The sequence below is a fragment of the Panthera pardus genome, unplaced genomic scaffold, assembly GCF_024362965.1.
Source record: "Panthera pardus isolate Hobbes unplaced genomic scaffold, ASM2436296v1 HiC_scaffold_10, whole genome shotgun sequence".
Lineage (NCBI taxonomy): Eukaryota > Metazoa > Chordata > Mammalia > Carnivora > Felidae > Panthera > Panthera pardus.
In genome coordinates, this window is record NW_026526655.1 from 110,416,698 (window position 1) to 110,441,067 (window position 24,370).

The 24,370-nt window shown below is 37.7% G+C and overlaps 1 protein-coding gene and 1 non-coding gene across 3 annotated transcripts in view; one reads left to right on the plus strand and one right to left on the minus strand.

Annotated features, from left to right (window-relative positions):
* UGGT1 (UDP-glucose glycoprotein glucosyltransferase 1) overlaps nucleotides 1–24,370 on the plus strand; it is a 108,517-nt gene that overhangs the window by 27,073 nt on the left and 57,074 nt on the right. For both annotated transcript variants that reach the window (XM_019469494.2, XM_019469495.2), the window contains exons 12-18: nucleotides 2,864–2,955; nucleotides 4,750–4,900; nucleotides 7,579–7,698; nucleotides 9,008–9,093; nucleotides 12,856–12,991; nucleotides 15,136–15,267; nucleotides 23,833–23,997. In XM_019469494.2, coding sequence (XP_019325039.2) covers nucleotides 2,864–2,955; nucleotides 4,750–4,900; nucleotides 7,579–7,698; nucleotides 9,008–9,093; nucleotides 12,856–12,991; nucleotides 15,136–15,267; nucleotides 23,833–23,997 — 882 coding nt within the window. The remainder of the gene's footprint in view (nucleotides 1–2,863; nucleotides 2,956–4,749; nucleotides 4,901–7,578; nucleotides 7,699–9,007; nucleotides 9,094–12,855; nucleotides 12,992–15,135; nucleotides 15,268–23,832; nucleotides 23,998–24,370) is intronic.
* On the minus strand, nucleotides 18,792–18,895 carry LOC128772641 (U6 spliceosomal RNA). Its single transcript, XR_008416805.1, has one exon. It is a non-coding gene; the product is annotated as a U6 spliceosomal RNA (small nuclear RNA).

Sequence of the window (24,370 nt, forward strand, 5' to 3'; positions counted from 1 at the left end):
GCATTGCTTCTTAGAATTTTGGTTTCTGTTGTGGTTATTGAGAAGTCTGAAGCCTTGGTATGAGATCTAGTTTTTCTTTCCAGAATCATTCAGGGTGTTGTTTTTGGCTCTAGTAGTCTGAAATTTCACAGTGCTATGCCCTTTAAAGAAATCTCTGTACTGTTGAGTGATTGATGGGCCCTTTGAATCTGGAAAATCATTTCCTAGAGTTTTGGGAAGTTTTCTTGATTTATTTCCTTGCATTTTTTCCATCTAGTTTCTCTCTTTTGTTTTCCTGGAATTCTTTATTTTTAAGATGTTGCATTTCCTTGACTAGCTTGGCCTAATTTAAAAAATGTGTATTTTCTTTCCTATTTTCCAATTCTTTTGTGTTTTACTTTAAAACTTTTTAGGGGAGGATTTTCAACCCCTTTGTTGACATTTTTTCCTTTAGTTGTCAAATCTTTAATTTCCAAGGGTTATTGTTCTTTGATCCTTTTTTTTTTATGGTGTTCTCATGTCATTTTGAACGTGTCAGTAGTGTATATGTATGTTTTCTTCTCTTTTGTATCTGTTTCCTCTTAAGTTGACTTTATTTTTGTCTTGGTTTCTTGTCTTTAATGTTAGAGGCTTTCCTTACATGTCTGGTGATTGCTGCTCATATTGAAGAGAATGAGGCAGTAGCAGTAAGGAGCCGATGGCAAGCCTTGAGGCTTTTTGACTGTAGGCTATCCTGTTATGGCCATTTCCTAGCTTGTCCCAGTGTGTCAGTCTGAAACTTTTCCTCTTGAGCTGTTCAGTCCCCAGAAAAGTATCTTCTGATCCTTTCTTACCTAGAAGGGGAAGTCTGGCTGCTGGAGTGGTAGAAGCCAAGTAGAAAAGAACATTCAGGAGCTTCCACTCAGTCCCCTGTTTTCCGTATGGGATTCCCGCTCTCAGTTGTGTTTCATTTCCCTGAGTTCCCAGATTCTTTCACTCTTTCACAGGGAATGAAAGCATTCCATTTTTCTGGAGTGGAGGGACCTTGCTCCATGAAATCAACCGGGGAGTCTGGGGGCTCTTATCTTTAAAAAGCTATACATCAGAACTCATTTTTTAGGCTAGTAATTACCCCCTCTTACCTGTGTTCTTTGTGCTGCCAATTCTTGAGCCTTTCGAGGAGTTCCACAGGGTAACTTGTGGTTTCTGTTGGCTTTCCCCACTGTCAGCCTAGCCTTTAGCTTTCTCAGGGTTGTTAAAACTCTTGCTACTCACATATCTCCTTTCTAGCTTCCAAAATTAGTTGCCCTTTTTCTCTTTTGTTCTCTTTGTTGTTGTGGATTTATAACTCTATAAAAATCCCTTTTTAAAAAACTGTCATTTCAATAGAGTTTTAGGAGGGAAAGAAATGCTTGTGTTCAATCTGTCTTTACCCCAGATTTTTAAAACCTGTACATAGAAGATATTAGTTAAATAGATCTGAGGGATAAGTAAACCAAATTTATCTCCAATATTTACTAATTTGAAGAAACCTTATTGACATTTTTTATTTACCTTGTTTTTGATTTTCAGAATAGCAATATTAAATATTATCTTACTTTCAGGGCTCTCCCCACCAAGAGGACAGAACATTAGATTACATAGGCTATAGTACTTCCTAGATACTTCAGGGTTTCTTGATTAAATATTAAAGTATAAAATACAAAAGTATAAAACATGCAAAAATGTGTACAAACATTAAATCTTCAGTGTGATGAATTTTCAAAAGTGAAGTTTGCTGTATTACCAGATCTTGAAACGGATATGAGTTATGCTTAGCAGCTCAGAATCTGTGTTTCTTACAGTCAGAGGGTGCTGTACTTATGGCCTAGGTGTGAGTGGACATGGAGTTTTTCCTTCCTAACGTAAGAAATTCCAATTCTGAATTGATGCAGCTTTCCATTTTCCCCTTATTTTACTTGCCATTTAATCCTTCAAGGCAAAGAAGCAAATGTTGTGGCTTCGTCATTGTTTTGTGCTTTACCCATGCAATACTAGACCTTGAAGTTTACTGAGTCTGCAGACTACTGGGACATGAAGGAAGCTCACTGGTCCCTGCCCTTCTTCCCCCAGCCCCATGAGAACTAAAGGTTTAATTTCCATCCCTAGTATCTGAGTAGTTTCTTCCCTTTGCTGTGTGGAGCGGCTCCCAAGGAAAGAGGAATTAAATGGAAAGGGTAGAAGTCAACAGAAGCTGACACATCCAAGCAGTGTGTCGGATGGGTCGGGCAGGTCTGAAGGGCTGCACAGTCACCTGTGTGCCATGGCAGCCACCACCTCAGGGAGCAGCAGTTGAGGCGCCCCATGGAGACCAGCGCTTGGAGAGTTAGTTTGCACATAGGTGCTTCCTCGGGGCAGCAACTCAGTTTCTTGATGTGTGTTAGTTTGAAGGTCTCAGGGAGGTGTGGGATTTTGAACCCTTTCAAATTAGGTCTTTGGAGTTCATCAGGAGGCCCAGCTGTTAGTGACTGCTGTTACCACCTTGTTTGGCATCATAAACAGGCAAGAGTAACAGAAGTCTCTTATGAAAAATGATCCTCAGCACTTGGCTTATTTAACCAGTCTCCTTCCTTCTCCTCCTTCTCTGACATTAAACAGTTGTATTAATCAAAGTTGGAAGGAGGGAGGGAGGAGAGGTGTATTTTATCACAACCAGCAGTTTCATTACAACAAAATAGATGCTATGAAAGATCTGTGGGAGTACATAAAAGGAAATCTTAACCCATCCTTAGGGTTTCCTTTAGTAAATAGGAGGATGCCAACATTTGTACATGTAATAAAGTTAGAAACGTGGAAATTTTTGTTAAACATCCTCTTCTTGCTTCTTAACAATTTTTTTTTTTTTTTTTTTTTTTAAATATTTCAGTATTTCAAGGGAACTTTAGGATTACAACCTGGAGACTCAGCACTGTTCATCAATGGACTTCACATTGATTTAGATACACAGGATATATTCAGGTATGGATAATGTTTTTCATTTTCTGAAAAGATTTTATAATGTTAGCTTCTTGTTGGGTGCCTGGGTGGCTTAGTTGGTTGTCAGACTTCGGCTCAGGTCATGATCTCATGGCTTGTGAGTTTGAGCCCCACGTCAGGCTCTGTGCTGACAGCTTGGAGCCTGTAGTTTGCTTCAGATTCTGTGTCTCCATCTCTCTTGCTCTCTGCCCCTCCCCTGCTTTTGCTCTGTCTCTCTTTCAAAAATAAATGAGAGCACTAAAAGAAAAAAAAAATTACTGTGTTAGCTCCTTGTAACATGTTCAGATTGTGATGGCTTATTACCAGGTAAATGCATTTAGGTAGGCTCATGACTGGGATGGGCAGGATGACACTGTCATTTTTGTTTTAAGTTTATGTATTTATTTTGAGAGAGAGAGAGGGAGGGAGGGAGGGGCAGAGAGAGAGAGGAAGAGAGGGAGATAATCCCAGGTAGGCTTCAAATTGACTGATGTAGAGCTCAAACTCACAAACCATGAGATCATGACCTGAGCTGAAATCAAGAGTCAGACTGAGCTACCCTGGTGACCCTGTCATTTGATGTATGTTCAAGGTCTTGGACATTTAAGGCCCAAGTCTTTTGAGGGTGCCCTTTTAGAGCTATAGTTTTCCTCTCAACCATAAAAAAAAGAGAGAGCTCAAGCAGGTTCTTTTACTTCTGGAAACAGTGTGAAGTAGATTTATTCAAAATGCCTATGCATCTGGTGTCTCAGAAGGTGTTCTGTCTTACATATGTTATTTGAGTATCTACCCTTTTTGTGTTGTTAAAATGTGGCTCAGTATTAACTTGCTCTGAATTGGTCTCATGAATTTTTTGCAGGGGGGGTGGGGGAGGAGAGTGGATAGATAGAATTCAGATTTTGTCCTTGGGATTAAGGTTGATACAGTTGACACTGGGTTTCATAATAGTAAAAATAAAATTTTATTGCTAATGCTTCAGAAGAGCCAGTTCCCACAGTAAGATATTTTTCACATTAATTATTTTCATTGAACTGTTAATGTTCTCATACTGCTTTTTAGAGCTAGTAAAAAGTAAAATGGATGTGGAAACTTTAAATAAAGATTGCCCATATATGTTGTTTTTTTTTAAATAAAAAATATACACATATCTCTTTAATTTTTCAGGATTTACAAACTGAGTTCTTGCTCATTTAAACAGTTTTAAATAATACCCAGATAAAAGAACTAAGAAAAGTAACGTCTTCATCTTTGCTTCTTGTTTCTTCCTCCTCCCCATCTTTTCTACCTTCCCTCAGAAACCTCTACATTGGGTATAAATTCCTCTAGACCTTATACTGTGGTCATATGTGTGTGCACCTTGTAAATTGACACTGATGTTGAAATTTATGTTAAATCTATATAATGTATTTTTTTAAAATAGATTTTTAATTATGAGATAACTGTAGATTTATGTGCAGTTGTAAGAAATACAGAGAGGTTACTGTAGTGTTTTTAAAAAATATGCAATGTAAAATACAGATGATTATTTCATCCTCAAATTGTGTGTTTATATTTAGAGATAATTTTATGCCTGGTATATACATGGATAAGTATAAATAAACATGCACCAAGAAGCAAGTCCTATGTACTTTGTTTGATGTATTTTGACAAGATGAAGCAAGGGGAAGAGCTCCCTTTTTTGATTTCTTGACTGGTTTGAACAGGGCATTGAGTTTGAATGGATAGTTTTTTCATGGTGAGGTTTTTTTTTTTTTTGAAGCTTTTTCTACTAAATACCTACTTTCCCCCATTCTCCAGTCTGTTTGATGTGTTGAGGAATGAAGCTCGGGTAATGGAAGGTCTGCATAGATTGGGAATAGAAGGTCTTTCTCTGCATAATGTTTTGAAACTGAACATCCAGCCCTCTGAAGCTGACTATGCTGTAGACATCAGGAGTCCTGCTATTTCAGTAGGTATTCCGTTTGAGTGTCCAAGGGCATTCTGGGCAGACATTTTATTACGTCTTTCTCATTTGTCTTTTGTGAGAGGTAAGTTATTTCTATCATCTCCTTTATTGGCATCAAACAGTGATGTACAGCAACTGCTTATATGGGACCATGTGTATATAATAGTCTCTCTTTTTTTTTTTTTTTAACATTTATTTATTGTTGAGAGACAGAGCATGAGCAGGGGAGGGGCAGAGAGAGATGGAGACACAGAATCCGAAGCAGGCTCCAGGCTCCGAGCTGCCAGCACAGAGCCTGATGCCTGGGTCGAACCCACGAACTGTGAGATCATGACCTGAGCTGAAGTTGGACACTTAACTGACTGAGCCACCTAGGCGCCCCAAAGTAGTCTCTTAAATGCTCTAAAAGTTGAATTATTATATTTAATGTGGTTAAGACAGTGATTTTTCCAGTTTTGTATCCCCCTAGGATTCAGCTGAACATCTCTTGGGGAAAAAAGAATGCTGAATTTGTATTTTCTCAGTTGCATCCAAGTCTTGTGTAATTTTGTGTAGAATATCATTCTTTGGCTATTATCTTTTTTTTTAAACATTTTTTTTAAAGTTTATTTATCCTGAGAGAGAGAGAGAGAGAGAGCACGTGCACAAGCAATGGAAGGATAAAGAAGTAGAGAGAGAATCCCAAGCAGGCTCTGAACTGATAGTGCAAAGCCCGATGTGGGGCTCAAGCTCACAAACCCATGAGACCATGACCTGAACTGAAACCAAGAGTCAGAAGCTTAACTGACTGAGCCACCCAGGTACCCTGGCTAATATCCTTTAAAAGAACTTTGATTACTGGGGAGCCTGGGTGGCTCAGGCAGGTTAAGTGTTAGGCTCTTGATTTAGGCTCAGGTAATTGTCTCACGGTTTGTGGATTCGATCACCGCATTGGGCTCTGCTCTGACAATGCAGAGCCTGCTTCGATTTCTCTCTCTTCCTGTCTCTGCCCCTCCCCCGCGTGCATGTGCACACACTCTTTCTCCCTTTCTCTCTAAATTAAAAAAAAAAATAAATAAAAATAAATAAACTAAAAAAAAAAGAACTTTATTTTGTATGTGAAGGATTTATATAGATTTATATCTGCTGTATTGATGTCTCCTTGTGTATAAAAGAGAATGAGGGGAATAGAGCTGTCCTGGGCACTTGTGGTCAAAGCACAATTAATATTAGCAATGTGCCTGGCCCATCCTGCCTGACCCATCCTTGGCCCTCCTATCCTTTTTTCTTGGTTTCTATACAGCATTTATCATAGGGAAAATTTTTCCAAAGAAAATTATGTCAAATAAAGATGATCATTATTTGAGTTCTCTCTGGGTAATGTAGGTGTTATTTTGATAAATATTGTTATGTCATTTGTTTTCCTGTTAAAAACATTTGTAATTACAAAGAGTAAAGAGATGAATGTAAGTAACAGCAATATGGCCCATCCCATACTTTCTCTGCCTTAACATTTAATCATTTTGTGTCAAATCTTGTTTTCTTGGAAGAAAACAATGTTTCCATCCAAGTCCTCTTTAGCTCTCTTCCCAGTTCACCGTTTTCTCCCTGCAAGTAATTCCTCTTCAGAAGTACGTATGCATTTCCTACTGTATGTCTTGAAATTTTGAAGATGCCATGGCAGTATTCTTTGTCCTTTTGTTACTCAGTAGTTTTGTCAGACTTATGTAGGTTGATCCAAAAAGGTTGTTTATCTTCTCATGTTTTATATTTTGCTTATTAAAAAAAATCTTTCATACAGTCACAGTTTAAAATTCAGACATACAAAAGGGTATGTATTGAAAAGTCTCATCACCCAGCTGTTCAGTTTTTGTCCCTAGAAGTAACAGGCATTATCAATTACTTGTGTATCTTTCCTTAAATACTCTATTTACACGAACAAAGTAACATACCCGTAGTTTCCCTCCTTGCCCTTTTTATAGAAATGGTACATACTGTTTACTGACTGCTCCCTTTATGGAATTAGGTTGTGCCCGATTTTGTTGCTGTGATAAGCAGTACAATATCTTCTTGTATTTCTCTTTTTGTGCATATATGTGAGAATTTATTTGGAGTAGATGCATAGAACTGGAGTACTTAGTGGTAGGGTAGTAATAAAGTCTTACTTTATTACCTTGTTTTCCCTAAAGTGACTGTTCCAAGCACCAGTGTTGGGTCAGAGCTCCCATTACTCTATACCCTTGCCTATTCTTGGATATTGACAAACTTTAAACTTTTTCTCAGTTTAATGAGTGTGAAATTTGACTGTGGTTTTAGTTTCTGTTTCTCAGATTATTGGTGAAGATGTACTCCTTTCCTTGTATTAATTGCTCTTTTGAATTTCCTCTGTAAATTTCTTCATCTCCATGACTGATTTTCATTTCTCATATGTTGGGGGCCTTTTTTTTATTGTTATGTTAGATTTCTGTACATTGTCTTGACCCTAGTCCTTTTATTGGTTTTGTAGGTTGCAAATATCTTTTATTCTGTGGCTTGTGCTTTAGTCACTCATTTTTATACTTGATCTTTGTAATTTTGAAAATGGTGCTTTCCATGTGATTCTTCTTAAAATCATTTCAAGTCTTACGGACAGTTCTAGCACTTTTCACTAATGGCGACTAAAGTGTATGCACCGTGTTTTGTTTTGTTTTTTTCCTCCCTAGTGGATCAACAACCTGGAGGTTGACAGCAGATATAATTCATGGCCTTCTAGTCTACAAGAATTGCTTCGACCCACCTTTCCTGGGGTTATCCGGCAGATCAGGAAAAACTTGCATAACATGGTGAGTAAAACTCATTGTGTAGCCATAAGCTCTGTTTCTCCCTTGACTTCTCCCACTTCTCCCCTACCTTTCAGCCATATAGACTGTTCACTTCTCTCCTATACTAGCTGCTTCTATCACCACTATGACCACTAAATATGTTCTTCTAACTCCATATTCAATCTGAAAGGTTTATTTTTTTAATTTTTTTTATTTTTGAGACAGAGAGAGACAGAGCATGAACAGGGGAGGGGCAGAGACAGAGGGAGACACAGAATCTGAAACAGGCTGCAGGCTCCGAGCGGTCAGCACAGAGCCCGACGCGGGGCTCGAACTTACGGGCCGTGAGATCATGACCTGAGCCGAAGTCCCGAAGTCGGACGCTTAACTGACCAAGCCACCCAGGCGCCCCATCTGAAAGGGTTTTTAAATGTATTTATCACATATAGGGCTGTGAGACGTCACAGTAGCATTACTGCCTCCATCAGGGTGTAAGGAAATGTTACCTTAACCTGAAAGTTTAGGTTGTGTTATATTAGTTTTATGATAGTTTTACCCAGAAGATGAATATGTTGCTACTCTTTTCCTTTAATGTCTTAATCTCTAAAATTTGATAGTTCAGTTTATTTCCTTAAACAAATCTGTGAGCTCCTACTTGTTTTTCTTTATTTCACTGCTTTCAAGAGAGAGAAGAGGTTTCTTAGTTTGCCCTCTTTTTTTCCTCTTATTTCTTCCTTTGCCATCATCTGCTCTTAAAGAGATTAGGGGTCTCCTTCACCAGAACTTGTAAGCGAAACTATCCTCTGTACTTGCCTGACTCTTGAAGCCACTTTTTTCCTTCTCAGTCAAAATTTCATTCTGTTTCTCTTACCCATATATCTGAACTTTATTAAATGAGATTATACATGGATTTGAAGCACATCATGAGACCTTAATACATAATAGCTAGTATTGGGATTTAAAAGTTAAGTTCTAAATGAATTCTTAATTCAGAGATGCTTACAATTGAATACACAAAAAGAGGTAATCTCCATTTTCTAAGGTAGGAGAGTTGCTAAAACTTGGGTTTTGTTAGGTGTAGTAGAAGTATGGGTGTTAGGAATCTGGAACACAGTTCCCATGCTATTAGCAGAACACCGTGAGAATTTAGTACTGAATTCTTTGAACATAAAGGAGGGAAACTGCTATTGTGTACCTCCTCTTTTATGTGGTTCAAGAGTAACTGAAAAAGATTACCTTGAAGTGCAAAGAGTAATGGCATTTTCATTGGCCCTGTTACATTTGAATAAATTTCATTTCATATGTTCCTTTCCCCCTTTCCCCTTCACAGGTTTTCATAGTTGATCCTGCTCATGAGACCACAGCAGAGTTGATTAACACAGCTGAGATGTTCCTCAGTAATCATATACCACTAAGGTAACACTGGTATTGATTGAATGATATATATCTAATTAGCTGAGGTTTCGTTTGTCATTTTTAAATGCAAGTCTGGTGCCATGGATAATTAATAGATCATTAATGACCTCTATATCTTTGCTTAGTATGAAGCAGTATCTTTTGAGGCAGAAAATTTCATTCTCAGTGAATAAAGGCTTATACCATTGAATTCTTAATAGCTCATGTAAAAATAATTTGTGGTCTCATCTTGCTTCCCAGTGGAAGGGAGTTTTCCTAGGTAAGTGTCCACATGACAGGGCCTATTTCCCCTTTCGGTGGAGATAAAGAGTTTTGCCAATAACTTTTGTTAGACTGACAAGAACTAAATGTGCATACAGCCTTTTGTAGATGCAGACACATTTATTTCACTTGTGTTGCCAAATCTACCAACAGGGTACTTGAATGGGTGGGTTTTTCACTGTGCTTTTTAAGACCAGTTTTTTAAGGCTTTTACATATACATGCTAAGATATTTTCACTTACATTCCAAATAATGTCTGGGAATTTTATGTGCTGACAAAAATTTGAATTCTTAGAGGACATGAAAATAGAGAAGAAAAGTCTAGCTAACAAATGTTGTGTGTTCTGTACGCAGCACTGAGCTAAATGCTGTGGATAGTATCTAAGCTGTATTCCTACCTTCTTGAAAAAAATACCGTGCGTACTTCCAGACTCTTTAAGAAGATATTTGATCAGGTGCTAGGTTGTGTCCTGGTCATAAGTGCTTTAGGATTTCAGGGAAACAAATGATTATGAACTAAGACATTTGGGAGGGACAAAGGTTTCATGGAACAGTCGGATTTCAGTTAGGCTTTGAAGAAAATAGAGGGGTTTTTTGATGGAAAAGCAGAGATTTTTGTTTAGTGAGATTTTTCATGTAAAACATGAATACCCCCTGGTTTGATGGAGGACTAAACTACTAGATTACAGACAGAGGTGTATTTTGGTTAAAAGGGAAATAAAAGAAGTTGGCCCATGTACACAGTGGGCATTAAGTAAATATTTATTGAATTGCATTGAGGGACAAGAAGAGGGAATGAGGTCTTCACGTTGCAAAGGTAGGTGAGAAGTCACTTAACTCATAGGTAGTAGGGAAGCATGCTTGCTTAGTTGGTGGAGAGACCCAAGGCAGAGTGGCTGTTGTTTTAGTCTTTGTCTGTGTTGATGTGGTATACCAGGGCATTGACAGGGTCTGAGGAGAGGAGAGGACAAATCTGGGAGACTCCCTAGTGGTACTTGATGAGAAACTGGGCCTGAGAGAAACAGAAGTCTGCATTTTAGGGCCTAGCTAACAGAAAAACTCTGATGCCCTTTCTAGAAATTGGAAACTTGGAAAGGGGAATTCCTTTGTGAGGAGATACTTAGCCCTTATTTTTGTTTTCATAAGAATTAACAGGTCAATCCTCATGTGATTTCTGTTACAAGTGAGATTTTAAAAAACAAAAACGATTTTCATCTATAAACAAACTCTCTTGCCACTACCATCTACATATACACACGCTGTCCACATACCTCAGGAGAGCAGAATGTTTGATATGTGTATTTTCTTCTTCTGTTTTTAGGCTTTACCTTTTTCTCTTTTTAATAGACTTTGTATTTTTTAGAGCAGTGTTAGCTAATTAACTGGTATTAATACATTATTATTAACTAAAGTTCATAGCTTACATTAGGGTTCATTGTTTGCATTGTATATTCCATGGGTTTGACAAGTGTGTGATGACATGTTTCCACAATCACATAATCATACAAAATAGTTTCATTGCCCTCCAAGTCTCCTGTGCCCTACCTGTTTGTTCTTCCCTCTCAGGCACTGGCAACCACTGGTTTTTTTTACTGTCTCCATTATTTTGCCTTTCCCAGACTCATGATGTAGGTAACTTTATTAGATTGGCTTTTTTTTTTCATTTAGCAGTATGATTATAAGGTTTGTTCATGTCTTTTTGTAGCTTGATTCTTTCTTTCTTTTTTAAATGTTTATTTATTTTGAGAGAGAGAAAAAGCAGAAGTGGGGGAGGGATGAAGAGAGGGGGAAAGAATCTTAAGCAGGCTCCATGCCCAGCGTGGAGCCTGACTCAGGGCTTGATCTTATGATCGTGAGGTCATGACTAAAGCTGAAATCAAGAGTCAGCCACTCAACCAACCGAGCTACCCAGGCACCCCTAGATCATTTATTTTTATTGCCAAATAATATTCCATTATGTAGATGTACTATAGTTTTGTTTGTTTTTTTAATCCATTCATCTATTGACAGACATCCTGATTGCTTCCAAGTTTGGGCATTAATGAAGAAAACTGCTATAGACATCTGTGTGCAGGTTTTTGTGTGGATATAAGCTTTCAGCTCATTTGGGTAAATACCAAGGGGCGTGATTGCTTTATCTTAGGGTAAAATGTATATTTCATTTTATAAGAAATTGCCACGCTGTCTTCCAAAGTGGTTGTGCTACTTTGCGTTCTTACCAGCAATGAATAAGAGTTCCTATAATGAGCTCTACATTCTCTCCAGAATTTGGCGTTGTCAATGTTTTGGGTGTTAGCTTTTCTAATAGGTGTGTAGTGGTATCTCATTGTGATTTTATTCTGAAATTCCCGAATGACATGATGTCAGGTGTCTTTTTTTATGCTTATTTGCCAACTCTGTGCCTTGTTTGCTGAGGTGCCAATTCCGATCTTTTGCCTGGTTTTCAACTTTTTATTGTGGAGTGTGAAGAGTTCTTTGTATATTTTGGATATCTGTCCTTTGTCAGATATGTGTTTCTCACAGGTTTTCTGTCTGTGGCTTGTCTTCATTCTCTTCTTTCACAGTTTCTTTCACAGGGCAGAAGTTCTTAATTTCAATGAAGTTTAGCTCCCCCCCTTTTTTTTTTTTTTTGTCATGGATCCTGTCTTTGCTGTTAGTTCTAGTAAGTCATTGCCCACTTAAGATCACCTAAGTTTTCTGTGTTCTTTTCTAGGAATTTTGTAGTTCTGTGTTTTACATTCATGTTTATGGTCCATTTTGAGTTAATTTTTTGTGAGAGGTATAAGGTCTCTGTATAGATTTGTGTTTTTGCACTGTGAATGTGTCCAGTTTTTCCAGCACCCTTTGTTAATAGACTGTCTGTTCTCACTTCTGTTGGTTTTGCTCCAGTATGTAGGCTATGACTTCTGTATGGGCCAGTGAAAGGCTTTTGGGTTTATTTTTAATCTTATTTTATTTTTGGCCACTTTGTAGATGTGTAATGTATCTTTTTGTGGTTCTTTCTTTTAATCTAAAATTTAAATTGTGATAAACATGAACCTTGGTTGTAGCTTTTTGCCGATGGATAATAGTAAACATTTTCACATTTTTCATATTGTCTATGTTAAATCTCAAAATCCACTCCCCCCTTTTTATATAGATTTTCACATTCTGAAAACATTTATTTCCTCTGATTTTTCTTTAAAAACCATAAAGTCTCCATCTAAAACTAGCAAAACCCTTCACATCAGTGAAGGCCTCATTTCACCATGTGAGAACAGTGTGCTTTAACAGTTGAACAGTCTAAGTCACCTTTGGGAACCTGCTTTTATTCTGCAAGTGATGAGTGCCTTTACCCGCCATGTTAGAGTAGGATGTGAACCGTGCTTTTCAGTAGAGGAGGTTTTCATTGGAGGAAGCTGCAGTATGTGAATGAGAATCAGAGATGCCATTCCTTTTAACCAGTTGCATTTTTGAGATAAGTTTCTTTTTCTTCTTTTTGCCCTTCCCCCTCTTCCCCAGAATTGGTTTAATCTTTGTGGTTAATGACTCTGAAGATGTTGATGGGATGCAAGATGCTGGAGTGGCTATTCTGAGAGCGTATAATTATGTTGCCCAAGAAGTGGACGATTATCATGCCTTCCAAACTCTGATACATGTATGTTTTCAATCAAAATGGCGAATAATTTTCTTAATCTAACTTCGTCTAAGAAATAGTATGAATTAAGAGGATTTTATATTTCTGTGAAGAGAAGAAGTATGATAAATTATTCTTGCAAACTTCATATTTTATATTTAAGGAGTTGCCTTTACTGATTCACCAGTGTTCATAATAGACTGCTGTGGTTTCAACTAAGATAGATTCCTTAGGAGCCCTACTAAGGTATCTTAGTCTTCTGACTTTTGGTAATTTGAAGTCACTAATTTTTTTTGGTAAATGTGATGTTCTTTGCTTGTTTAAAAAAATGTTTGCTTTTCCCCTCTAAGTTCTTTATGATAATTTAATATTCAAATCATAAATTCTAACTGTCTATTTTCTCCATTTTTTTTTTTTTTTACCTTGGAAACTCTGAAATGCCCTGATTTTTATATATACTTAAGATAATTGCTCAAGTTCAAACAAGGAACTCTCATTTTTTTTCCTGGTTTTGAATATATAAAAAACTTACAAGTAACAATTGTTTTGCTTATAGGTTAGTGGTAATTATTAGAAAACCATCTTTAAAGCATTTCACTTTTTTTAACCTATAAACATGATGTCAACATGCTATTTTTTATGTTTGTTGTTTAGAGATTCAGTCCAGAGCATTTTTTATTAAAATGTTCATATATTTATTTGACTATCATCTATTGAAGACTCACCATTTCCCAGGCCTGGTACTAGCTGCAAGGGATACAGAGAAGTGTAAGACTTCACCCCCGTCTTTAAAGCCCTTACGGTGTGGTGGGGGACACGACCATGCAGATGGTTTAAGCATAGCTCACCCTAGCAACACCAGAACTCCCTCCACTAGGGATGTCCTGGTTGTGGAGTGGGAAGTGGTCCTAGCTGAGTGCAGGAGGGAAAACAGGAGTGAGTTGAATGATGGCTGCAAATCGGAGGTAGTAATTCCCTGTTGTCAATTCCCTGGGGCTTGAGCAGAGCTGAAAGAGGAACCTAGCCATTGAGGCTGCCAGGCCAGGCCATGAGTGTCCAGATTGCAGAGGATTAAACTCCAGATAAAAAACGTTCTGGTGCATGTATGTACCATGGGTCTGACCAAGGATAGAGAAAGTGGCAGGGATACTGGTTGGTGGGCTGTTGTTGGGATCTCTGAGAAGTGATAGCGAGGGGTGCTTAGCAGTGGGGCTACAGAGAAAGAAAGAAAGAAAGAAAGAAAGAAAGAAAGAAAGAAAGAACGAAAGAAAGAAGTTCAGAAGTTGTTGAGGATGTGTTTTAACGTCTGTTTTTTAAAATTGTGCCTCCCACCTCCCGCCAATATCTGTGTCTATGAAGGAAAGGATAATATGAGTTTTTATTTCTTTTTGTTTATTTTTAATTGCAACAACAACAAAAATTTTATGTTCATTGTAAAAAATTTTTGAAAATATTATTAAAGTGAATCGATTTAAAATTTCTCTCTCTCCCCTCTCTAATCCTGTTCCTTAAAGGCAACCACTATTAAAAGGTTGTCTTGTATCCTTCTAGGTGTTTAACTATATGTATAAAGACATAGTTGTGTTGTTACTTGTTTTATATCTGCTTTTTAAAAACAAGGATATTTGCTGCATGTATTTTATAACTTATCCCCCTAAACATGATGGCCATAAGTTCTTATTTCAAGGATTATGTAAAGGTATTCAGATTAAAAAAAAATTAACACATTAAAATTTTTTTTTAATGTGTATTTAATTTTGAGAGAGAGAGACACAGAGCATGAGTGGGGGAGGGGCAGAGAAGGAGAGGGAGATACAGAATCCAGAGCAGGCTCCAGGCTCTGAGCTGTCAGCACAGAGTCCAATGTGGGGCTCGAACTCACAAAGTATGAGATCATGACCTGAGCCAAAGTCGGTTGCTTAACCAGCTGAGCCACTCTACATTTGGGCCTTTATGTATGAACTGATTGGATCATTTTAAGAATATATAGTTTCTAATATGAGAAGGCATCTTAAAGATGTATATGAAAAAGGGATTGCTAATATGTTCCATATGACCTTTTAAGAAAAGTAGCCATGTTTCTCTATATTCAGAAATCTTTTGTAATAAACATTCTGAAATTTGGATTTAAAAGTGTGGGGGTTACCCGGTTTTTCTTTCTTCAGATCTATAACAAAGTAAGGACTGGAGAAAAAGTAAAAGTTGAACATGTGGTCAGTGTCCTGGAAAAGAAATATCCGTATGTCGAAGTGAATAGCATTTTGGGGATTGACTCTGCTTATGATCAGAATCGGAAGGTAAGAACTGCTTTGGCACTTCTCATTGGACCACACTGCTATATTTTCCTTATCTCTTTTTTGGGGGGAATTGTAATTAAAAAAGGTAGTAAAAGTATTTAGGTACTTCTCATTTAACAGTTTAAAAACCAGGTCACTTGTCTGTGTTTGCAAATGAAGTTTATATTTCAATTTTGTAAAGATATCATTGATTTTTAGCTGGCATGTTAACTATTAAATTGAAAAACAAATTTCTTTTTCGCAGTGCAGTGGTAGTACTTTGTGATATATGTTCCACATAAAAGCTATTAGAAATATATGATGCATGCTTAGCAGGTTATGATGTATCTATCCTATTGATGTGTATCATTTATTTAGTTGTTTAGGCTAAAGATAAAAATATATTTAGGAATACAATAAACAGAATGGCAAAGTGTGGTAATAAAGATATAGGGAAATATTTTAAATTTTTATTTAAAAATAATACTATTTCTTGTGAGACATGAAATACAGTAAAAGGACCTTTATCGCAAGCAGAAACAAGGTAGTCGGTTTATTGAAAATAAATGTTCAGGCAAGAAATCAAAATACATTTCTGAGATGTTTTATTTAAAAAAAAATTTTTTTTAATGTTTATTTTTGACAGAGAGAGAGAAAGAGTGAGCAGGGGAGGGGCAGAAAGAGAGGGAGACAGAATCTGAAGCAGACTCCAGGCTCTGAGCTGTCAGCACAGAGCCCAATGCAGGGCTCGAACCCACGAACTGTGAGATCATGACCTGAGCCAAAGTTGGACACTTAACTGACTGAGCCACCCAGGCACCCCTGAGATGTTTTGATTTAAAACAATAAAAGTGTATTTATTTACCAACTTTTTTTTTTTTTTTACTTTTGACAAGGCCTTTGGTTCTTTTGTTTGGAGATCTGAGTTGTGATCCTTTTAGAAACTGTACTCATAATGAATTGTTTATACTTTCTTTTTCATCTGGGTACAGAATTCTTCTAGATTTTTATAATCTCCCTCCCAAGTCTTTTATAGTAGTCTTACCCACATCTAGTTTAGCATCACTTATTTTTAGCCTGTCATCTTTTTGAATTTCTAGTCATTTGATTTGTTTTCTTGAGGAGACCAGCTTTTTCTTTTTGTAATCATATTTTATTGGTTGCATAATATTAAATGATTTTATCTAACTGAGAAAAATATTTGGCTTGGGAACAGATATATCTGATCTTTGGTAAACATTTAGCCCAAATGAGGGGAGAAAAGTGTGTGCATTCTAGAGAGTAGCTCACTAGAGTTAGAGGTCAGCGTGCTTTATTAGCTAGTATTTGTTGCTATTAACTCGGTTAGTTGAGTTTGGTTAAGAGATCTATTCTAAGTTGTTCCAGGTTTTAGGGGGATTGAACAAAACACTATTTAGCAAGAACTATGAGGCTTACGTAAAACATCTTATAGATATAGTGTCTGTTTTATGCAGGTAACAACTTTGATTGCATACGAAGACTCTACCCTTTTTTACTCCTTCCCCATTTGATTTTTTTTTAAGTTTATTTTTTTTTAGAGAGGTGGGGGAGGGGCAGAGACAGAGGGAGAGAGAGAATCCCAAGTAGGCACCACGCTTAGTGAGGAACCCCATGTGGGACTCGATCTCGTGAACTGTGAAATCATTTTCTGAGCCAAAATCAGGAATTGGTTGCTCAGCTGACAGCCACCCAGGCACCCCTCCTGGTTTCTGTTTTTGATGCCACAGTTTATCTCTTTTTATGTTGTGTATTCCTTAACCAAGTATTATAGCTATCGTTATTCTTAATACTTTTGCCCTTTAACTTTTATATTACAGTTATTAAGTGGTTAACCCAGCGGTTATTAGAATATTCTTTTTGGTTTGTTTGTTTTTGAGAGAGAGAACGTGAGCGTGAGCAGGGGAGAGAGGCAGAGAGAGAGTGAGGCAGGGGATCTGAAGCAGGCTTCTTGCTGACAGCAGAGAGCCCAATGTGGAGCTCGAACTCACTAACTGTGGGATCATGACCTGGGCCAAAGTCAGACGCTTAACCAACTGAGTGTTGTATATTTTTGCGTGTTTTTATGTCACTAGTTAATCATCTTTCATTTCAGCTTAAACAACTCCTTTCACCATGTCTTGTAAGACAGGTTTAGTGGTGCTGAAGTATCTCAACTTCTGTTTGTTTGGAAAAGTCTTTACCTCTCCTTCATTTCTAAAGGATAACTCTGCCAGGTAGTGTGTTCTTGGTTAGCAGTATTTATCTTTCAGCACTTTGATATCATCCCACTCTTTTGTGGTTGGGAAGGTTTCTTTTGAGAAATCTGCTCTGAGCCTTCCCTGGTAAGGGAAGCGTGTTTTCTTTTGCTGCTTTCAAGATTCTATCTTTGTCTTTGATTTTTGACAGTTTTATCATTATGATGTATCTTGCAGAGGATTTCTTTAAGTTGATTTTATTTGGTGACCTATAAGCGTCATGAACTTGATCAAATCTTTCCCTAGATTTGGGGAGTTCTCAGCCACTATTTCTTTAAATAAGCTTTTTTTTTTTTTTTTAAAGCTTTTTTCTTAATGTTTGTTTATTTTTGAGAGAGGGATAGAGCCTGAGCAGGGGAGAGGCAGAGAGGGAGACAGAGAATCCGAAGCAGGCTTTTTGCTCTGAGCTGTCAGCACAGAGCCCAATGTGGGGCTTGAACTCACGAGCCATGAGATCATGACCTGAGCTGAAATCAAGCGTTGGATGCTTAATTGAACCACCCAGGTACCCCTGATCTAGTCTGATACTGTTTTTGGTTTTTTTTGCTTAAATTTTATTTATTTATTTTAATTATGAATAGAATTTATTGTCAAATTGGCTTACATATAACACCCAGTGCTCATCCCAACAACTGCTGTCCTCGATGCCCATCACCCATTTTCCCCTCTCCCCCAACCCCCACTCCCCCATCTACCCTCAGTTTGTTCTCTGTATTTAAGAGTCTCTTATGGTTTGCCTCCCTCTCTGTAACTATTTTTTCCCTTCCCTTCCCCCATGGTCTTCTGTTAAGTTTCTCAAGTTCCACATATGAGTGAAAACATGGTATCTGTCCTCTGACTGAGTTATTTTATTCAGCATAATACTTTCCAGTTCCATCCATGTTGCTGCAAATGACATGATTTCATTCTTTCTCATTGCCAGGTAGTATTCTGTTATGTATATAAACCACATCTTCTTTATCCATTCACCAGTTGATGGACATTTAGACTCTTTCCATAATTTGGCTATTGTTGAAAGTGCTGCTATAAACATTGGGGTACATGTGCCTCTTTGCATCAGCGTTCCTGTATCCCTTGGGTAAATTCCTAGCAGTGCTATTGCTGGGTCATAGGGTAGATCTATTTTTAATTTTTTGAGGAACCTCCACACTGTTTTCCAGAGTGGCTGCACCAGTTTGCATTTCCACCAATAGTGCAAAGGGTTCCTGTTTCTCCACATCCTCACCAGCATCTGTAGTCTCCTGATTTGTTCATTTAAACTACTCTGACTGGTGTGAGGTGGTATCTCAGAAAAATCTGGAATGCGTCACAAATTTGAGTGTCATCCTTGTGTAGGGGCCATGCTAATCTCTGCATCGTTCCAATTTTAGTATATGTGCTGCCGAAGCGAGCACTGATCTATTCTGATATTAATGGTATTTCATTTTTCCTTTCATTTGTTGTATTCTTTGGCTAAAGTGTATCTGTTTGGTTCTTTTTTTATGATTCTCTCTCCTTTTTTTTAAAATTTTATTTATTTATTTTTATTTTTATTTATTTTTGAGATAGAGACAGAGCATGAATGGGGGAGGGTCAGAGAGAGAGGGAGACACAGAATCCAAAGCAGGCTCCAGGCTCTGAGCTGTCAGCACAGAGCCCGACATGGGGCTCGAACTCACGGACCGTGAGATCATGACCTGAGCTGAAGTCGGACGCTTAACCGACTGCCCCTGATTTCTCTCTCTTCTTGCTAAACTTGTGATTTTGTTTGTGGTTTTTTGTTGTTGTTGAATTATCTTCCTGTGTTTTCTTGTAGGTAATTGAATTTCCCTTTAAACAACTTTTTTGAATTCTTTATTGGGTAAATCACAAATATCTATTTCTTTGAAATTGGTTACTGAAAGATTATTGCAATCCTTTGATGCTATCACGCTTTCTTGATGTTCCTTATAGTTTTGTGTTGCTTTCTTTGATTTGAGGTAGCAGTCACCTCCTGCAGTCTTTACTAACTGCCTTTGGGAGAGAAGTACTTTCTGTCAGACCTGCTAGGAATTCTGAGGCTTTCTTAGGCCATCTGTGAATACATATGCTCCATACTTGTTCTTTCTTGTACAGAATTCTTAAGCATGTGTAACTTCTCAATTCTACAGTGCCCAAGGCTGGGTGCTGACTGCCTTTCTTTTATTTTCCCCAAGGTGGCCCTAAAGCTCATGTATTTTGTCTGTCTCTGGCCCACGTGTTTGGGCTGGCTTTCTGTGCTTGCTCACTAGCCATCTGGCAAAATTCACTCTTGCCAGCACTGTCAGGAGCATACACATGGAGCTGGCTACAGGGGGAGGGTGAGTGTGGGTGAGGTGAGCCGAGTGCTGTGAGTGTCTGCCTGTAGCCATTTGGTGGGATCTGTGGATGAAGTGTCCACAGTGGCTCATGGGTGGCTTCTTGATGGGAGTCCGTGATAGAGTAATTGGGATCCATCCCCTTTATTTTTTTATTTTTGAATGTTTATTTATTTCTGAGAGAGAGAGAGACAGAGTGTGAGTGGGGGAGGAGCAGAGAGAAAGGGAGACACAAAATCTGAAGCAGGCTCCAAGCTCCAAGCTGTCAGCACAGAGCCTGATGCAGGGCTCAAACCCACGAAGCATGAGATCTGAGCCAAAGTTGGACGCTTAACAGACTGAGTCATCCAGGCGCCCTAGGATCCATCCCCTTTAAATGCTTTCTGAGAGTACTGTCTGCAGCCCTCCCCCAGCGTCTTTCTACTCTCAGTCACGCAGCTCACAATTGAGTACTCTCGATGGGGTGAGAGAGAAATGAGCCTCTTTGGCAATGTCCCATATAGCTGGGGAAGTTGAGTGTTTGCTCACTTGTTCTCAGTTACCCCTACAGGAGAAATCATGGGCCCAGAAGATCTCTCTTGCTGCTTTGGCAGAGGGTGGATCTTCTTCTCCAGTGCATCCAATCTCATATTTTTTTTGCTCGAGTGATGTATTGGAACTTCTGCGCTGGAAACCTGGACTTACACAAAGACTGTCTTGTCTGAAGGTGATTGTTTAAGACAGTTTTTTCTAGGGCTTCTCAGACTATGGCTGGGAGAAGGTGGAGCCAGTTAATGAGCCAACGTAGGGTCCACAGCTAGGGTTGAAGTCTGTATGCCTGTTACCTGATGCTCAGGTGGGTGAGCCTTCTTCTGGTTTCCTTGGCATATGGTGCTGGATTCCAAGGCTTCCACAAAGGCACTTTCGTTGTGGATAGATACCAAATTGTTGTTCAGGATTGGGGGCCACCAATGAGGAATGTCCTGTTCAGCCACGATACTGATGTCACTTCTGCTTTAGTGTTCAGTCCCCTTGTTTTAAGGTGTATCAGGTCAGGTTTTGGGTTGCAGCTGGTCATGAGATCTACTGAGGGCTGAAGAGCATCCCATTGTTGTATTGCATTCTTCCGTTCACTCAGTTGCCTTATGTGGTTTTTAAAATCAAATAAAACTGATGTGGTACCCAGTGATTTTCCAGATAGACACAAACAGCAAGAGTAGCACTCTGTAAAAAAAGAATAGGTGAAATAAAAGAAGGACCACTTTGGTAATACCAAAGAATTGAGGGAGTTCATGAAGTTTTCTCATATTTTGCATTTGGAAAATGTCTAGCTTTATTATTTTTTTTCCCTTAGAGAAATGCTGGATTTTCTCCCAATGTGCTTGCTTGCTTTTTACCACTTTAACGTTAGATCTTATGTTGTTTTTTAAAAAAATTTGTCTTTAATGTTTTATTTATTTTTGAGAGAGCACAAGTGGGGAGGGTCAGAGAGGGGAATAGAGGATCCAAAGCAGGCTCTGTGCTGACAGCAGAGAGCCTGATGTGGGCCTTGAACTCATGAACTATGAGATCATAACCTGAGCCGAAGTTGGATGCTCAACCGACTGAGCCACTCAGGTGCCTCCAAATTTTTTAATTCAAGTGTAATTAACATACAGTATTATATTAGCTTCAGGTGTACAATATAATGGGTCAACAATTCTATACATTACTTGGCGCTCATCATAAGTGATTCTGTTCACCCATCCCCCCACCTGGAAAACGTTTCACTTTAATTTTCTCTCATCCTACGAAGAAGCAGTATATAGTTGTCTTTTTATTGTGGATGATTGTATTTTCTTGAAAAATATTAGACATATTGGGAAAAAGGATATTTTTCACATGTGTTGAAATCTTGATTTTACTGAGGAGTCAAATAAATGTATAACAGACCTAGCTCCTCAGTAATTTCCTTAGACTTGGTTCTTTTCCAAGAAAAGAACTGATTAGAGGCCCTTCCCATGTAAGCAGATCATCTTCTTTGTATTTATGCCACTTAGTTTCCCAGCTGCTTGGGTAAACATATACTTTCATGACAGGGATGTTGTGAGATTCCCAGAAGTCCTAAGAATCTAATGATTAATAAGATTTTCAAAAGTGTAGGAGTTGTACCTCCGCATATGAAAAAACCCAAGAGAAGATTCTTTTGAAAGTTTTTTAAAGGAGGAATGATTTCATTTAGCAGTTGTTACTACACTTATAAATTTCTGTATGTTTTGTTATAAATCTGAAGCTATGATATCCTCTGTGTATTTGAAAGTTGTAATTATTTTTAAAACTAGGCAGTACAATTAAAGTAGAATTTATAAACTGAAGATAAGATAGTCTATAGGTGTATATTTGTATCTTTCAAGGTAGTAAGATAATGATATTTAATTTCTACCTTATACATAAAGACGTTTTGCATTTGCTATGTTAACTCTGGGTCCTTATTAATCTGTTACCATTTGAATAGCTCATTCATAAGACCTTACCTGTAATTATTAAGGTTTTAAAATTATTTATAGTTAACATTTTTAGTTATTGATAGAACTTCTCATATGTAATTTTTAAGTTTGGCTTTTTGGTAATTAGGCTACATTCTGTTATTTGGTCTGGTAAGTTATTTATGCTTTGCAGGAAAGAAGGTATATAGTCAAAACATGTCCCTCTCCTGATTTTCACTTAGTTGCCATTTCCAGAGAAAACCAGTGTCACTTATTGTTGCTTAGAGTTATAATGTGGGTATTGTTTTGTTTTGTTTTGTTGGGGGGATTATTTTCAAAACTCAGAGTATATTAGAATTGAGTTTTTGATGAATATCTTCGAAATAGTTGAGACATCAAAGAACAGAATTAACATGGTAAGAATTTTGTAAGTGTAAATTTTAAAAGTTTATACTATGGTAGATAGAAATGGTAGGAATCAACCTAGAAGGCCTTTCTCCTTGTGCCATATTAGAGTCCATCTGGTAAGTCTGTCCCATCAGATACTACTGTGGCCAGATCTGATTAGAAACTAACCAGTCTGTTGCTGCTGCTGATTACCAGTTATCCAGCTGAAGTACTTTTCTATTTGTGATATCTACAATAGAGGCTATATATAATTCTACTATTTTCAGAAAGTATCAGTTAAAAGATGTCTAACAAGAATGTTTTAAGGAATGCTTTTTACATCTTGCATAGTAATGTGGGTTTTACTCTGGCAAGCTAGTCTTGGGTCTGTGGTTGGTATCTAGGGGGAATGAACCTATATTGACAATCAGAGAAGACTCTTCATTGTAGGCTTGTTTGCCTTTTTGTTGGCCTGGCATTTCCCTGAAAAGGAACCTCTTTTGTCTTAGAAGAAGATGAGGTTTAGTATATTATGGAGAAATTTTTAAGCACTGTCTTCCCATCAGCCTTGTTTTGTTTTTTAAAAGTGTAATTTCTTTGTTAATGACACGGATCCTCTTTAATTTAGATTGGAGTGTAAATATTTCATCTCAGGCTGTCTGCACAGGAGCACTCATAATTTACAGCAGTCTGTCATTGTGCTGTGCATTATGTAGCCTCTAGCCACATGTGGCTTTTTTTTTTTCTCACATGTGGCTTTTAAAATGGAAATTAATTAATTTTAGGTGCTCAGTAGTAACATGTGGTTAGTGGCTACTGCTTTGGATAGCCAAGATACAGTGTCTCCATCTTTGTTAAAGGGTGTGTTTTTACAATCTTAGCTATAGTATACGTAATTAAGGTTTGGTAGCCTGGACAGCTTCAAAGTACCCTCACCCCCAAATTACTTTCTAATTGGCAAGGCTTGTGGTTTTACAAAAACTCAATAATTCAATTCCAGATTACCCAGTAGGATATTAACTATGTCACTTCTGACATTTTTTTAATGTTTTTAGTTATTTCTTGGTAACTATATTTCTGTTGATTTTGCTTTTTTTGTTAGCACACGTATGTATGAAAAATATGCTTTATTCTGTTTGTCTCACAAAGGACAAAACATGTTGTTTGTGGTCCCTTGTGTTTCAGGAAGCGAGAGGCTACTATGAGCAGACTGGGGTTGGTCCACTGCCTGTTGTTCTGTTCAACGGAATGCCCTTTGAAAAGGAACAGCTAGATCCTGATGAGTTGGAAACCATCACAATGCACAAAATCCTGGAGACCACAACCTTTTTCCAGAGAGCAGTATACTTGGTGAGTGGTATTTCAAGGCTGATTTTGAAAGAGAATGGTTTGCTTATGTTTTTGTAGTCTCTGTAGTAAGCAAGAACATTCTGTAAGTATTACTGTTTTTCATACACCACTTATAGTTGGTTTGTAGACTCCCAGCAAGTTCTGCTATATTGAGAATATTCATGAGACTTTGTGCATTGTATTTGAAACAGCTAAGTTTGTTGTTTTCAAGATTAAATGTTTAAATGTTTGTTTAAAACATTTTAAAGTAGTTAGCATTTCTAAGAGACATTTGTTTTACTGGTAGGGAATTTTGACTTAGGAAAGACTCAAATATTTGTATACACATACACACATTTACTGCTGAGACGGGTAATTCATGTGCCATAAAACT